The sequence below is a fragment of the Mytilus galloprovincialis genome, chromosome 7 (assembly GCF_965363235.1).
Source record: "Mytilus galloprovincialis chromosome 7, xbMytGall1.hap1.1, whole genome shotgun sequence".
Taxonomy (NCBI): domain Eukaryota; kingdom Metazoa; phylum Mollusca; class Bivalvia; order Mytilida; family Mytilidae; genus Mytilus; species Mytilus galloprovincialis.
The window spans coordinates 53,680,560-53,696,860 of record NC_134844.1 but is presented as its reverse complement, the minus strand read 5'-3'; the positions used below and the strand labels follow the sequence as shown (position 1 = coordinate 53,696,860).

General features: G+C 32.1%; 1 protein-coding gene across 1 annotated transcript in view; it reads right to left on the bottom strand.

Moving 5' to 3' along the window:
- LOC143084217 (uncharacterized) overlaps nt 1-14,847 on the bottom strand; it is a 60,377-nt gene extending 45,530 nt beyond the window's left edge. Inside the window, exon 1 of the mRNA XM_076260629.1 lies at nt 14,545-14,847. Coding sequence (XP_076116744.1) covers nt 14,545-14,632 — 88 coding nt within the window. The 5' untranslated portion in view covers nt 14,633-14,847. The remainder of the gene's footprint in view (nt 1-14,544) is intronic.
- Between the last annotated feature and the right edge of the window lie 1,454 nt (nt 14,848-16,301).

Here is a 16,301-nt window from a genome sequence, read left to right as displayed (position 1 = left end):
CCAGAACTATTGCGCTTCAACTATACCATACCTAACAGTATTATATTGCAAAAATACCATGTTTCTTAGAGATGATTTTCTAGTGGTTTTCAAAACGATAACTTTTCTTTTTTGCAAGCATACTGATCTAAAATATTTTGTTAATGAAATATGACAATATTGAATAAACTAGATATTGTTGTACGGAACATTTATTTTAATTTCAATAAAAACATCTGAAAATATTTCTATCTTCGGCTGTTATCTGCTCTTTGGTAGGATTGTTGTCTCTAAGACATATTCCCCATTTCCATTCTCAATTTTATATAGATATAGGAAGATGTGGTATGAGTGCTAATGAGACAACTCTCCGTCCAAGTTACAATTTATAACAAGTAAACATTATAGGTCAAGGTACGGTCTTCAACACAGAGCCTTGACTCACATCGAACAGCAAGCTATAAAGGGCCAACAAAATTAATAGTGTAAAACCATTCAAACGGAAAAACCAACGGTCTAGTCTATAAAAAAAACCTGAGAAACGAAAAACACTGATAAACCACATTAACAACCGACAACTACAGAACATAAGATTCCTCACTTAGGACAGGTGCAAACAATTGCAGCGGGATTAAACGTTTTAATGGTACCAAACATTTATAGTTTGATTTTTGACATGAGTATTTAAACGCCATTTTTGGTTCGGAAAACTAAATCGGTGAAATGTTGGTTGGCTAACTCATATCTCACAAACACTTAATTTGATTTGTCTTTTCAATTCGGTGGCTCCTCTTCCAAAACCTTAGACAAAATTGAAGTTATAACGTAAATGTTACAAAATTGTTTTACAATTGCACTTCACGAATTTGTTTCCATTTCCAAGTCATAACTAGAATTTAACGCAAATGGAAGACCTTTCAAATAGAAATTTCACAAACAACTCTTACGTAACGTCAACCGTAACACGACAAAAATGTTGTTTTCGATCGGTTTTATTAATTTATACTTAAGCTCTTGTGAGATGTCGAGGATTGTATAATAATTTTCTCTGTAAATTTGTTCAATTGAGGGACGCTTTGATTGATAATACAGTCATAAAATCACTAATACTGCAGTTCCTACAAAGTTAAAAAACGACAAATTGCGTAATTCAATGCACTGCAGTTAAAACAAAGTCACGCATTTTGAACTGAATCAACGTTTACAAAACAAGTAAATTGAATTCACATTAAGGAAACGAGATTAAAACAAGATGCACTATTACAAATGCTCATCAATTATACCCCCGCTCAATCACGGTTGATGACTTAATTTTCATCAAAATTTCAAATATGTGCGTGATATTTTAGTGCTGAATGTTTTAAGTAAACAGGAAGTAGAATGAAATTCGAAGGGGCGGGAAAAGTGTCACTATCTTTGATACACCAAGACAGAGTTTCATCTATATAACACGAAACTTCAGACTAGTGGGTGCGGGTAAACATGACTAAAATACGAGATATTAAAGAATATCTTTTTTGACAAATTGGTAGTAGACATTGAAGGAATAGACCACTTTCGAGTTCATCCGCCACCGGGACAAACTCGTCAATTATGCACGCCTTAAAGGCGTCATTTACCAGATAGAGGGGGTCGCCTATATCCCTACATTATTACCGTTAACCAAGCGTCTTAGTGATCGCCATTGTGTAGGATCAACTAGAAATAAAGCTTGTTTTGTAAGTACTTAATCAACATCCCCTAATGACAGCAGTGCTGAATGTCAATTACTAGAATTTAATTTAACGAATAATTTGAACAATATAGCAATGTAGTTTTCCAACTACTCGCTCAACATTGGAACAAGGTGACGATGCCCCTAAACGCACGAATGATGTTCACTAAAACCAGAGTTTTTGACGGAAATGCATCGAACTCGAAGGTTGTCTATTGAAAACATGTATCGTTGTATAACACATCCAACTTGACATATAATTTGGTGCCATATATCAAAACACTTGGACTTATAGATGTGTTTTGGTGGTGAAATTTGTTTCCCTTAAGATTTTTATACAACATACATACAAATCTATAAAGATATAGGAAGATGTGGTGTGAGTGTCAATGAGACAACTCTCCATCCAAATAACAATTTAAAAGTAAACCATTATAGGTCAATGTACGGCCTCCAACACGGAGCCTTGGCTCACACCGAACAACAAGCTATAAAGGGCCCCAAAATTACTAGTGTAAAACCATTCAAACAGGAAAACCAACGGTCTAATCTATATAAAATAAAAAAACGAGAAACGAGAAACAAGTATAAATTTCATAAACAAACGACAACTACTGTACATCAGATTCTTGACTTAGGACAGGTGCAAACATTTGCAGCGGGATTAAATCTAGTTTATTTTATGAATGATCTAAAAAAATTATGTGTTCTTTCAATGTAACGTCATCAGGCTTGGTCGTCTTTTTTATGACGTCACAATGGGAATTTCAGAAAAAAATCAAGAAAATGTGATGTCATAATAAAGTTTTGGCCAAAAAGAACTAAGATCAAACTGAACATAACAGTTGATTAAATAAATAATCAAAGGGTCGGGAAAAGGATAAATCGGTTAGGATAAAAATTAAGTATACTGTACATTGTGACTGCTACTTACAAGATGAAATAAACAAAACATATTAAAAATTTCCGATAAAATCCGATAAAAATATAAAAGCACTGACCTTAACATAAAAAGTTGGCAATATAATCCACCTACATGTTTACAAATCACGATCTCTGCGGTTCTGAAATCCGTTTTTTTACGATAAACGCCAGCTTATAAATGTAGACGTAATGAACACAAAGGAATTTACGACTTTAATTTAATATTATATTTATGAGTCTATGGATAAGTACGGGATTTCAAATTTAACATAAAAGGAGAAGTGTATCTAGTCAAGTTTTTTCAACCAGTTGAAGTCTCATTGAAATTGCTTCCATGGAATCTCATAATATATACAGTATCTTCATTTAAGGGTCATAATCAGAATAACACAATCACTCTTCTCTCTTTTAAATTTCTATAAGAAAAGTTATTGTCCGATAAAGCGCGTAGAATTAAAGACAAGAAACAAAAATTTAACCCCAAGAAACAAACTGAAAAAAAAAAACAACATTGAAGGAACTATATGAAAACATTTAAAATACACTAAAAACAAAGCAAAGGAAATACTACACCTTCATAAAACATTATGGTATTCTACACAACTACAAAAGTATATGGCAACGATGATCATGCGACAATCGAATTAAAGTATAGATCTCTGATTTCATTATGCTCATATTCGACGAGTAAGCTAATTCTGAGTTTTAATCAGATTTAAACCAGTGTGGGAATGTAGTCTATTCCACGCTTCCTGAATCCGTCGCTCCCTCCGGGCTGTAATTTCGTGGTTGTCGTTGTTTTATGTGTTACATATTTGTTTTTCGTTCATTATTTTTTAAATAAAAAAGGCTGTTAGTTTTTCTCGTTTGAATTGATTTACATTGTCATTTCCGAGCCTTTTATAGCTGAATATGCGGTATGGGCTTTGCTCATCGGTGAAGGCCGTACGGTAAACAATAGTTGTTAATTTCTGTGTCATTTTGGTCTCTTGTGGAGGGTTGTCTAATTGGCAATCTTACCACATTATCATTTTTTAAATAATATGGTTTCTTTTTTTCAAGAATCAACGCTTATCAATTGTATGGCATGTAAATGTACATATACCTTAGATATAATATACTCATGTAAGTATACCTCGTTATAACCCAAATGGAAGTAATTATAAATAATGTCTCTTCAAAAGTGCCTCAAGATAAAATACTGATTTTTCCATAAAAAATATTATGGCCATAAGCAAAACAAACCAAAAACAAAACCAATATTAATATATTATATATCAAAAGATCTATTAAAGAGAGATCATTGATTTAATGCTGTCATCCTTTATAACGTATAAACCAACAAAACCAGCACATGCAAATAATATCACGGAGAGTTGGAGCCAGCGGCAATATTAAGCTTGTGTTGGTGTGTAACATAGCAATATACAAAATTATTATAATAAACACTTACTAAACATTACATAATCAAAATGGAGGGACACTACTGATGTGGTTGTGAACAAACATTTGTATGCATTATAACTTGGGGCATTTATATTATCAACTAAAGAATAATCACAGCAAAAAATAAACCACCTTCATATGGTTAAACCATTAAAAGAAATGTGAGTTAATTAATTTGGGGGATTCAAATGTTCAAAATTATAATCGATTTTTAAATGTTCTGACAGTTTTCGAATTATGATTTTTATAAGTTTGGGATTGTTAAATTATTATTCTTTTGTTATTGTAGGATGAACTTTTTTGATAAATCTGAGCGAACAAATCATACCATCAAAAAATATTTATTATTGAATAAGTATGCACAAAATTCATTTTATACTTGGTCCATAATTGGTTTTTTTTTTGTATAGTTTCGTTGTTGCTTAATTATGTCGAATAGAGCATTGCAGAAGCGTTTCATACTACAAATAGGTCCACGATAAACATTTTTTTTAAATTCATAAAACTGAAATTAACGTCATCATGGATTAACAGCAACGTATTTTTAATGATTTTTCAATGTTAGTAAAACTAGAGGCTCTAAAGAGCCTGTGTCGCTTACCGTGGTCTATGATCCTACTAAACAAAGGACTAACTTAATAGATGAGAATAAAATTCATCAGAACATTATGTTTTGGTGATGATGATGTGTTTGTCAATAATGAACTTGGCTCCGTAGTTTCAAAACTAAATATTTTGTAAAAGATTACAATTTTACATCAATTGATGAAAATTGTTTAAAATTAACAATAAAGAGCAATAACTTCTTAAGGGGTCAATTGACCGTTTTGGTCAAGTTGACTTATTTGTAGGTCTTACTTTGCTATACATAATTGTTTTTTTACAGTTTATCTTTATCTAACTAAGATAATATTGAAGATCAAAAACTGCAAATTTTTCTTAAAATTACCAATTCAGGGGCATCAACCAAACAACGGGTTGCCTGATTTGTCTGAAAATTTCAGGGCAGTTAGATCTTGACTTAATTAACATACTTAAATGAATGATATTTGCTCTAAACGCTTTGCATTCAGAAATAATAGGCAAAAATTGCGTTTTACCCATATGTACTATTTTAAGCCATGTCGGCCATCTTGGTTCGTGAATGAGGTCATTGGACAAATTATTGAAACTACATACCCTTAAGCAGATGGTTGCCAAGTTTGGTTCAATCTGTCCAAGTAGTTTTAGTTTCAGAGGAGAAGATTTTTTTAAAAGATTACTAAAATTTTAGAATAAATGATTAAAAATAGACTACAAAGGGCAATAACTCCTTAATGAGTCAACTGACAATTTTGGTCATGTTGACTTATTTGTAGATCTGACTTTGCTGAACATTATTGCTGTTTACACTTTATCAAGATAATAACCAAAACTGCAAAATTTCTTTAATATTACTAATTCGGCGGCAGCAACCCAATATTGGGTTGTCCGATTTGTCTGATAATTTCAGGGCAGATAGATTAACAATTTAACCCTGTCAAATTGTTCTAAATGCTTTGGTTTCACAGATATAAGCCAAAATCTACATTTTACCTCTGTGTTCTATTTTTAGCCATGGCGGCCATCTTGGTTGGTTTGCCAGGTCATCGGACACATTTTTAAAACTACACACCCCAAAAAAACAGTGGCTGAATTTGGTTAAATTTGGTAAAGTAGTTTCAAAGGACAAGATTTTTGAATAAGATTACTAAAATTTTAGAAAAATGGTTAAAAATTGACTATAAAAGGCAATAACTCCTTTAGGGGTCAACTGACAATGTTGGTCATGTTGACTTATTTGTAGATCTTACTTTGCTGAACATTATTGCTGTGTACAGTTTATCTCTATCTTTTATAATATTCAACAGAATAACCTAAAACTGCAAAATTTTCTAAAAATTATTGATTAGGGGGCAGCAACCCAACAACAGGCTGTCCAATTTGTCTGAAAATTTTAGGGAAGATAGATCTTGACCTGATAAACAATTTAACCCTGTCAGATTTGCTCTAAATGCTTTAGTTTCAGAGATATTAACCAAAATCTACATTTTACCCCTATGTACTATTTTTAGCCATGGCGGCCATCTTGGTTGAATGGCCGGGTCATCGGACACACTTTTTAAACTAGATACCCCAAGGATAATTGTGGCCAAGTTTGGTTAAATTTGGCCCAGTAGTTTCAGAGGAGAAGATTTTTGTAAAAGTTTACGGACGACGAACGCCGGACGCAGGACGCCTGACGCCAAGTGATGAGAAAAATGCAATGCCAATCCCCAATGTACTCTGACTACCGAAATATATAACCAAGTGAAATTTTGGTATCGTTCATAAAAAAAAACTCTGCGATTTTGAGGACTATACAAACAATTGATATTCTGAACCAAACTGCCGAACACAACAAATATTAAATTGTATTAATTGTAAAAAATGAGTTAACTCCTAGTTTTAGGTTGGGTTTGTCTTATTTTCCATGTTGTGCCTTGTGTACTATTTTTTGTCTATGTGTCGTTATCATTTTAGCCATTGCATTGTCATTTTATTTTCTATCTACGAGTTTGACTATTCCTCTTGTATCTTTATTCCCTCTTTTTTTTATTTGAAACTAACAAAGTTGAAGATTTATAGAATCAGTGGCGGATCCAGAGGGGGGGGGGGGGTTTCCGGGGGTTGAAACCCCCTTTTTTTGGCCGATCAATGCATTTGAATGGGGACATATAGTTGGAACCCCCCTTTATCCTGGGTTGGGAACCCCCCTTTTTAAAATGGCTGGATCCGCCCCTGAGAATATTAAGTATCTGTAGTTTTGAGTCAACGAAATAAAGAATATTGATAGGAATTTCAGAGATGTGATAAAATTTCAAAACTTCAAACTACATCGATGAAGCTGGGTGTTTTAGTGACTTTTTATTAACAAATCTAGCATGAATAAAATTGAGAAAGGAAATGGGGAATGTGGCAAAGCGACAACAACCCAACCATAGAGCAGACAACAGCCGAAGGCCACCAATGAAGTACATTTAAAGGATAAAAGTCCTGCCAATTTCGCTTCTAACTACGACGTTCATTATCTAAACGGCGTCTATATTCCTCTTTAATTGGTTAATTGTCATTTGTGATATGGCCAGTGGAAAATATTTTATCTATATTTAGGACTGCCTGTATCAAAGTAGACTATGTTAAAATTGAACCGCTGGCCATTCAATTTAAAAGTAAAGTATATGGAAAAAAATCTTTAATCATCTGATAACATAAATGACTTCTGCAAAGTGGATCTACCGGAAAGGAGAAGGACAACATATAAAGACAGTTTTTTTTTTTATAATAGTTTTAATTTTGTAATCTATGGGTTTCTGAAACACTTGCTTAAATGGATTATATAACATGTATTGAGAGCGTGGCACATGGTTAAAAAAAGTAACGTTTTTATGTTTTTGACTGGGCGATATTTCATTGATTATTCTAAATTTATTGAATAAGACCACAGGAAAAATTAAAAGGTAAAGAATTAATGATTGTCCATAGACAATGAAAATCACGATTAATGTGTCTTTTATTCATTTATTGATATCTTCTTCTAATAATTTCTAATCGATGACTGTTTTTCAAGATTTTTCAATAAGAAGATAGCAAGGCATAATAAAATTACCATAATGTAAAGATTTGTCTTTTATCCATGATAGTAAAACATTCCTAGTTTTGCGATTCTTTGTCTAGGTAGCTTATTAAGTTGTATCGATCTAATTAAAACCACAGTATTAAATTGCAAAGGACCTTCTTATGTAAAGTCGTGATTTCTTAATTGTTAACTGTCTCTTATCCGAATGTTATTTTATAATTATATTGTTCTTTGTGCGAAAAATTATCTTTTTTTGTTAAATCCCATTCCAGATTAAATTAAATAACGTATGTTTTCTGTGAAAACGGAAGTTTTAAAACAATTTTAGCGTTTATTTACGAGAACTGTTAGTAATTAATATCCATAAGCCTCGCTCTTCCCGTTAATAATATGCAACACATGATATTACTTAATTATAAAATTATAGTATGTTATATATATAGTCTTTCAAATTGAATCCTGATAAATATGTCGATTTTTTATTGTGACAGTCTCAAGAAATAGTGTCATAACCGACATTCGGAAAACAACAATATATGTCTAGCACCTTGAAACTTCCAAAAATAATAAACTCTACAATCCTTTTAAAATTGTATCCCAAATTATCATTTTAACAGCCAAAATTGTGTGGTCATGCCCTTTTCAAGTCTTTTATCTCTGTCGACCCAATTTTCTAATTCGTCTAGTAAGTGCTTTATTTGTTTAATTGTTAAATTTGTACTAGTCCTGAATTTGCATGAATCATTTAGTCTGTTTGTCTTTTTCATTTTCAGCCATGGCGTTATCATTTCTTGTCTATTTATGAGTTTGACTATCCCTCTGGTATCTTTCGTCCCTCTTTTACAACATGATATCAACCACACAAGAAATCAATAGCAATGAATTTTAAAACATAAATGACAGAGCATACGGTTGCATAATATTCAAATTTATTGCAGAGTTTTATTTATTTATGAAATAATTTAGTCGATAATACGACGGTACCGGAATGCAAATCAGATTAGGTTTCATTATTGAAAGCAATAACACACAAATGTTGATTTTTAATTGATATTTTGTTTAATAATTCATAGTGTCACTTAACCGCCAATAAAAAGGTAATGTTTGTTTTATTGTAAACATTTGTACTCGATATCACCTATACAAGTGTCAATAAGGATGTGCAACTACAACCTAGCTTATTATACTGTTAATGGCTGCAGTTATCGTGTTTTGTCTAGTAAATGTAATCAATAAACTGAAACTTTAAAGATTAAACTCGTTTTGGATATCCATGAAACATTTGTAACTAGATGTTAAGCAAACAGCAACCATTTTGTCAATCAAAAATAACTACAGTCTCAAACAAGCCATATCGCGCATCTGACACAAAAGAAATTGTCACTTTTACTCAAATTTTGAGAAGTGTGAACGAACTTACTAGTATCTTACCATCAAAGAATATGTAGTGATTAAAAGGCAAACACCCAAGTACATAATATAATACCAAGTCTTTGAATGATTTTGTATATCGTTGTTGTTTAACTGTGTCGAATAGAGCACCGCTGGAGCGCATAATATTATAAAGGGCTATTCTCCTTGCACTCAACCGAAATTGATAACCATGTGAACTTTCGGTATCGAATGCAAAATAAAATACTTCTAGGATTTTGAGAACAATGAAAAAGAAAGATCTTTTGAATATTTTTTCTCTGACGAACACAAAGATGATTAAATTGAGTTAGGTTGAATTTGACACAAACAAAGTTGCAGATTTAAGCCATGTAAATGACTATGTGGCTGTAGTTTTGAGTCGATCATTGATATAAACATTGATAAAAGTGCTTCAATGACTTTGTATTAACAAATCTAACATGAAGTAAATTCAAAGGCTAATAGTCCTACCATTTTTGCTTCTAAAACACGACTTTAAATACACAAACGGCATCAATATTCCTCCTTAATTGTTTTATTAATTGTCGTTTGTGATATGTTATCTATATTCAGACTAGCTGTATCAATTGACACGCAATTCAATTTCAAATAGTAAAGTCTGTGGAAAAAAATCATTAATTGTTTGAATTATACATAAATGAATTCTGCAAACTAAATCTACTAGAAGGGAGTCCGACAACAATTGACCTTTCTATGCCTCACCTTGGGGCATTATGTGTTTCGGTCTTTGCGTCCGCTCGTCCGTATTACATGTCTATACCATACATTGGTCCAGCAATTATTGTAATGTTTTTTTCCAACTTTTTGTCGCACGAACTTTGTGATTAGATTTTACGAAAAAATGAGGCGAAAGACATCCATAATTTATTTGATCATTAGGAAGATTAGTGTCAACAGTTTCTAGAAAGGTATCACTCAAATACATTGAAATTTTAGTTTGATCGTAATTTTGGGGGATATGTGACATGTTCACTCCCCTTTTTGCAATATTTTATGGTAAATAAACGCAGAATGTTGCCATGAATACATACAAAAGGAATTATTTTTCACCGTTTTAACTTTCGAAAATTAAATCTATGGAAGATACTGATTACAAACATATGCACATGTACAACACAAACAGTTAGGTTAATGTATTAAAAATCCAGGAATAGATGATAAAACATTTTGTGGCTCATTTTTAATTTATTTTCTAACTGTGGAGAGCTACCTTATCGTGGATCATCTCAACGAGATAGAATTTTTCGCTTGAGCCGGAACGGCAAAAGTGAGAAAAGCAATCGAGTTGAGATGACCAAAGATAATCTGTTTATCGCTATTTTACTTATGACGATATTGTCAATTTCATTAGCAACGCCACGTGTCCTAGCGATGCTTTCCTGAGAAAGGAAATTATCAGTTAGCAAGATGAATGGAAAATTTCGTTAAATAGCGATAACATCGGTTCTTGTCTGAAAACAGAAGGTTTTTTTTTTAATCATGTTTGTGTTAATTTACGACAACTATTCATAATTATAGTATGCACAAGCCTCTCTCCTCCTCCTCCCGAAAATATGTGGCAAAATATAGCTATATTATAAAAGTTTAGTCTGTCATCCTCTTTTAAACTGAAGCTTGATAAATATACTAGTGATACACGACTTTGAAATAAAATTTATCAAAAAGTATTAAATATAAAACAAAATGAGATATACTATTTTAAAAAGCTTTCATTTGCAATGTATGCACATGTGATAATGAAAATCAAAACTTGTCGGAAAGTATCTAAATTCCGTGTAAACGAGCATAGGGTGCAAATTAGTTTTGCGGAAAGTTGAATAAAAAATCGACAGATAATTTTCTTAGTACTAAATAAAATTTCAAGTTTGTTTAAAAATATTCAATAAGCTAATCAAGTTATGTTCATGTTGTAATTAATGGGTTGAAATATTGTTTTTTCAAATTTTTGGGAAAAAAGTGTTTTTTGAAATCTCAAAAAATGCAAAAAAATGTTTTTTTTATTTTCGTCTCAAATCAATGCTTTAGATATGAAAACAACACACAGTAAATTTGGAACCTTTCGGATTAGTTTCAAGATTTTTACCGCTTTTTGAATATCACTTTACACATACTGTCTATGGTAAATCAGTTGATAATGTATACATTTTAACGATTTCTCGTGGGGCCGAACTGTGCTTAACAAATAAACAAAGAAACTGTATGATTTTCAAAAACAAATTGATGGCAAACATTGTCTTTACTTTAAAATGAGAGGTTGGCATCATTAATTGGAACTTCTGTTTTTAAAACTGTCGTTTTATGTAAATTTTGTAAAAAAAAAAAAAATAACGAAAAAACGAAAGCAAAAATTTATTTGTTTCTATTTATGAGTTTGACTATCCCTCTGGTATCTTTCGTCCCTCTTTTACAACATGATATCAACCACACAAGAAATCAATAGCAATGAATTTTAAAACATAAATGACAGAGCATACGGTTGCATAATATGCAAATGTATTGCAGAGTTTTATTTATTTATGAAATAATTTAGTCGATAATACGACAGTACCGGAATGCAAATCAGATTAGGTTTCATATTTGAAAGCAATAACACACAAGTTTTTTTAATTGATATTTTGTTTAATAATTCATAGTGTCACTTAACCTCCAATAAAAAGGTAATGTTTGTTTTATTGTAAACATTTGTACAGGATACTACATATAACAGTGTCAATAAGGATGTGTAATTACAAACTAGCTTATTATATTGTTATAGGCTTCAGTTTTCGTGTTATGTGTAGCATGTAATCAACAAACTGCAACTCAAACAATAACACTCGTCCCAAATTGCATGAAATATTTGCCACTGGACGTTAACATGTAGCAAACAATAAGACAACAAATATAACTAGTCTCCAAAGATGCTATATCGCGATTCTAAAATAACCACAATTTACACTTTCTCGCAATTTTTTATCTTTTGTCTTATTGTAAACTATTGTTTGTGCTTCGTGCCAATCTGACTAGTCAAGCCATTCCAAACTAGGTTGAGTGCTAAAAAACTGTTTAAGCCTACAACGTTCTATATATGTGTCCATGACCGAAGTCAAGGTGTAATTCAGCGACTTTCGGTTCTAATTGTTTTTGGTTAGTTTATATCATCATTAACCATGCCGTTTGAATTGTTCCACATGTTGTCAGAGCGTTTTAAACCTTACTATAAAGTATGGGTGTTGCTCATCGTTAAAGGCCGTCCGGTCATCAATAATTGTTGCTTTTATCCACGTCATATGGACTCTGTTGTAATTTTTTTCCATAGGCAATCAAACCATATCTCCATGTTTTATATAACAGAATGTTTACAAAGCAAGACAATACGAGATCAACCAGGTCGTCGTGGCGACTGTAGAAACTATCACTGGATACTAGAACTTACATGAGCATCACAAAATGAGGAGCAACTGAGATCAGCCCTAGTTTTTACCTCAGTTGTGTTGCTAAGTCGTCAGTTTTCTATGTTTTGTTTTATGGACACCTGTTTGTCTTATGTTTCTTGGACTCACGGTTGTAAATATCCCTTTGAGACCTTCAGCCTCTCCTTCAGTTCTTAATTCTTTTTATTTGATTCTAACAAAGTAATAGATTATATTTTGATACAACAAACTACAACTAAATCTTGATCACAATATTTTGCATTGGTTTCCTTGGACCGATTGTAGGATATCTTTACGCCAATTATTGCAAACTTGTTTTATAATGGTAGACATAAGAAATAGTTGTAGGAAGACAAACGAGGATTCTGTGAGTCTAGAAAACAATTGTAATAGTCAGTCATCTTTTAAGATAAAATTCTCATTGATATGAAAATAGTCGTACAATTGACTTTTAATGGTCTCAAGTGAATTGAAAATATTTCATTTTTTTTTTAGATCTTTTTTTTTTCTTCTGATTATACTCTTTAATACATATCCATTACCAAGATACCGTTGCCTTTTATAGGATTGTATGTTTCGCATAATTTAAGATGTTTTAAAAGCCGGTGCAAAAATGCTAAGTACGAAATAAAGTGTCTTTTAAAAATCATGCATGTGTTGTCATATTTCGTCAAGTTAGTGTAGTGACAGACAGATCCAATCAACAGCAGCAGAGAGGCAGAAAATACTTGAAGAGATACGCAAACTTATAATACGATGACAAACTATAAACAAAAAAACAAACAACAGTATAAAAACACAACATAGAGCAACACCGTGTAACACCGTGTAACACCGTGTAATACCGTGTAACCTTCTGTCTTCATATAAACCAAGAGTGATCTCTTGTGCCCAGGAAGGGTAAATAGATCCTCCTTTTCTTGTTAAATGCAGCACATGTAAGAGTACCATATTAAAGCTTAAACATACAAGTAGTTCCCGAATATCTATGAAAGCGTTGTAACTCAATCAATGTATAACAACAAAAATGTCAAAAAGAAAATTAAAAGAAAAGTAATTTAATAGAAGTATGAAAATATACGTCAATGGGACAACAATCAAACGAGACACAGAAAAGGGTCAATATAACTCTGGATTCAAAGGGTTTAAATATTTTTATGTTCCAATTATTTTAATTCAACATACATTTAAGGGGGTACAAAACACCTAAGGGAGTTAACTCTTAAAAATCAGCTGAGTGTTTTAATAAGGAGAAATCAAGCTTTTCAACGATCAAAATTAGTGTTAGTCAAACTGCTATATGGCAAACCATATTATTCCTGTTAATTGAACGGTTCAAATTTCTAAACATTTTCATATTTTTGTAAACAGGTCAAAGTGAATATTTTGTCAAAACTTTGTGAAAATTAAACGAGCGAAATCTATTTTAGTCAAAGAGTTGGGTACCCCCTTAAATGGATTGTTTTTTTACGACTATCATCAAACTTTTCAAACGCACATACAATTAATTGAAGTTAAATGTCCTAAACATGTTCACTGAACTAGTACACATTCTAGGAGGAGGACGAGGTCAACCTCCCAGTGCGGGATTTTTCTCGCTGCGTTCGTGTTTTTCGGCTGTAATCTGCTTTTTGGTTGGGTTTTGTTTTTGACATATTCCCAATTTCCGTTCTCAATTTTATTAATTTATTAGATAAATTAAGGTTTTGTGTAAAAATATATTTGTCACAAAATTTTGACGGTTTTATTTTTACTTATGTACTGTAGAAAATGAAAAAAACCAACAAAATACTGGTTCAAAACATTTAATACACAAAGGAGGTGTCGTATGAGTGACAAGGGGAATACTATTCATGAGACGAAGTTGTAAAGTGCTAAGGTCACCAGACACCCTCCAACATTGATAAAAACCCGCACTGAATAGTGAGATTTGAAATGCCACGAACAGACAAAATGTAGGAAGTCTAATCAGATGCAAAAAAATCAAATAGACCTACCTTTATTTTGTTCCTTTTCTATGTTTTTAGAAACTACACAGCTAACAAAAAGTCCACAAACTAACGCAAGTCTAAAGATGCTATTCATACTAGACGTCCACAAAATCAATCCTGTTTCCTAATAAACGTCCGTATTCCTTACTTCTCCGTCAATATTCAACTTCAAAAAAATGTCTACCGGACTAAATCATAAAGAAATCCGAAGAATCTTTGTTGGGAGATTGGCTATTTTACACCTTTCAACCTCTCATCGCGTGGATGCCGGCAGAATTCCTTTGATCGATCTAGATTCACATGCCCGTATCATTACAATATTGGTAAAAATTATTGAAGAAGTGATGCAGACATTTTATTGATCCAAACTTAGTCATTGGCATTAATAATATAAGTCATCAAGTTGAAGCATGCAATGACAAACAGCAGTTCTCGTAACGTTCTTGATTTTAAAGTTTTTAATTAAGCTTTTTAGTTGAAATGTGGGGCTAATAACGTAAGTTTCTTATATGGTGTTTTAATCTTAATTTTAAGAAGTAGGGATAATGTATATAAACATATGCAAAGATGTGGTATCTTTGCAAATCGAACAAATATCCACATGAGTTAAAACTGGATTGTTATAAGAATTTTGTTAACCACCGTCGGCCCTCAACAATGAGAAAACTCCATACTGTATAGTATTTATCAATTTTTCTATTATTCATCAAGTGTTTCAAATTTATAATAGGTTCTTCCAAGACCAAAGCTTGTACTGATTTTTTTTTTATAGTTTTAGAACTGTCATATATATTCGATGACAGAAGAAGACCATCAGATCAGTGGCGTATTGTTCTGACCATCGGTTTTGTGGACAGAGGAAAAACAAGTATACACGGTCTATATGATAGAATTTTTCTTTTTAGTTAATAATTTATTCATTATGGTTATATAAACAAGGACAAAGAGCTAATTTGAGGCTTCGTTATAGAATGTCGCTGAATGTCAAATATTCGAAATCCCCGCCAGTATCAATTAAACGACGAAAAGCAGAAACTAAAATAAAAAAATAAGAACAACAAATTCAACCATCCGTATAGTACACACATTTTGTACACGTGTACCGGAAAGGTAATCTTAGAGTTTCACCAAGTTTATCTCCCTGGCCACCAAAAATATAAATATCCCATTGTTACATGTATTATGAAATTATAATAGTATAGTATAACTGCAGTCTTGAAGTTAATCTGTTGTTCTGTGATAAGAAGAAATCAATAAAAAGTGTCTCCCTTTCTCTTTATCTCAACTAAGTTTTAAACAATGTGTTAACCTTTTAAATACAAGCTTTTAATAGCATAAATGTCAACAAAGCATTGGTCTCTGGACGTTTTTGTCCTGCAAAATGAATATTGTTTTAATGTTAGAAATGTTATAATAGAAGTGTGACTTCTAAACATGTATACATGTACGAACTATTTTACTTTTCTTAATATATCGGCATTCTTTTATTATGTTTAAATTTTTAAATGGTGTTAAATAAATTGTAATTGGAACCCACACATGCATGTAGGCACCACTAATGAGCAGAGGGGTTTATGTTGCCCAATGTATAGTTTTTTATGCAAACATCCAAATAAATCACCGTTTCAGAGTACTTGTGGACTTCAGTGGCATCAAACCCCTCATCGATCGATGCTCCAGACCTGCAAATGTTACATGTATATGTACATAGATCCCTCCGTTTACGGAGCACCCCTCAAGAACTGCCAGGGATCGAAATGTGG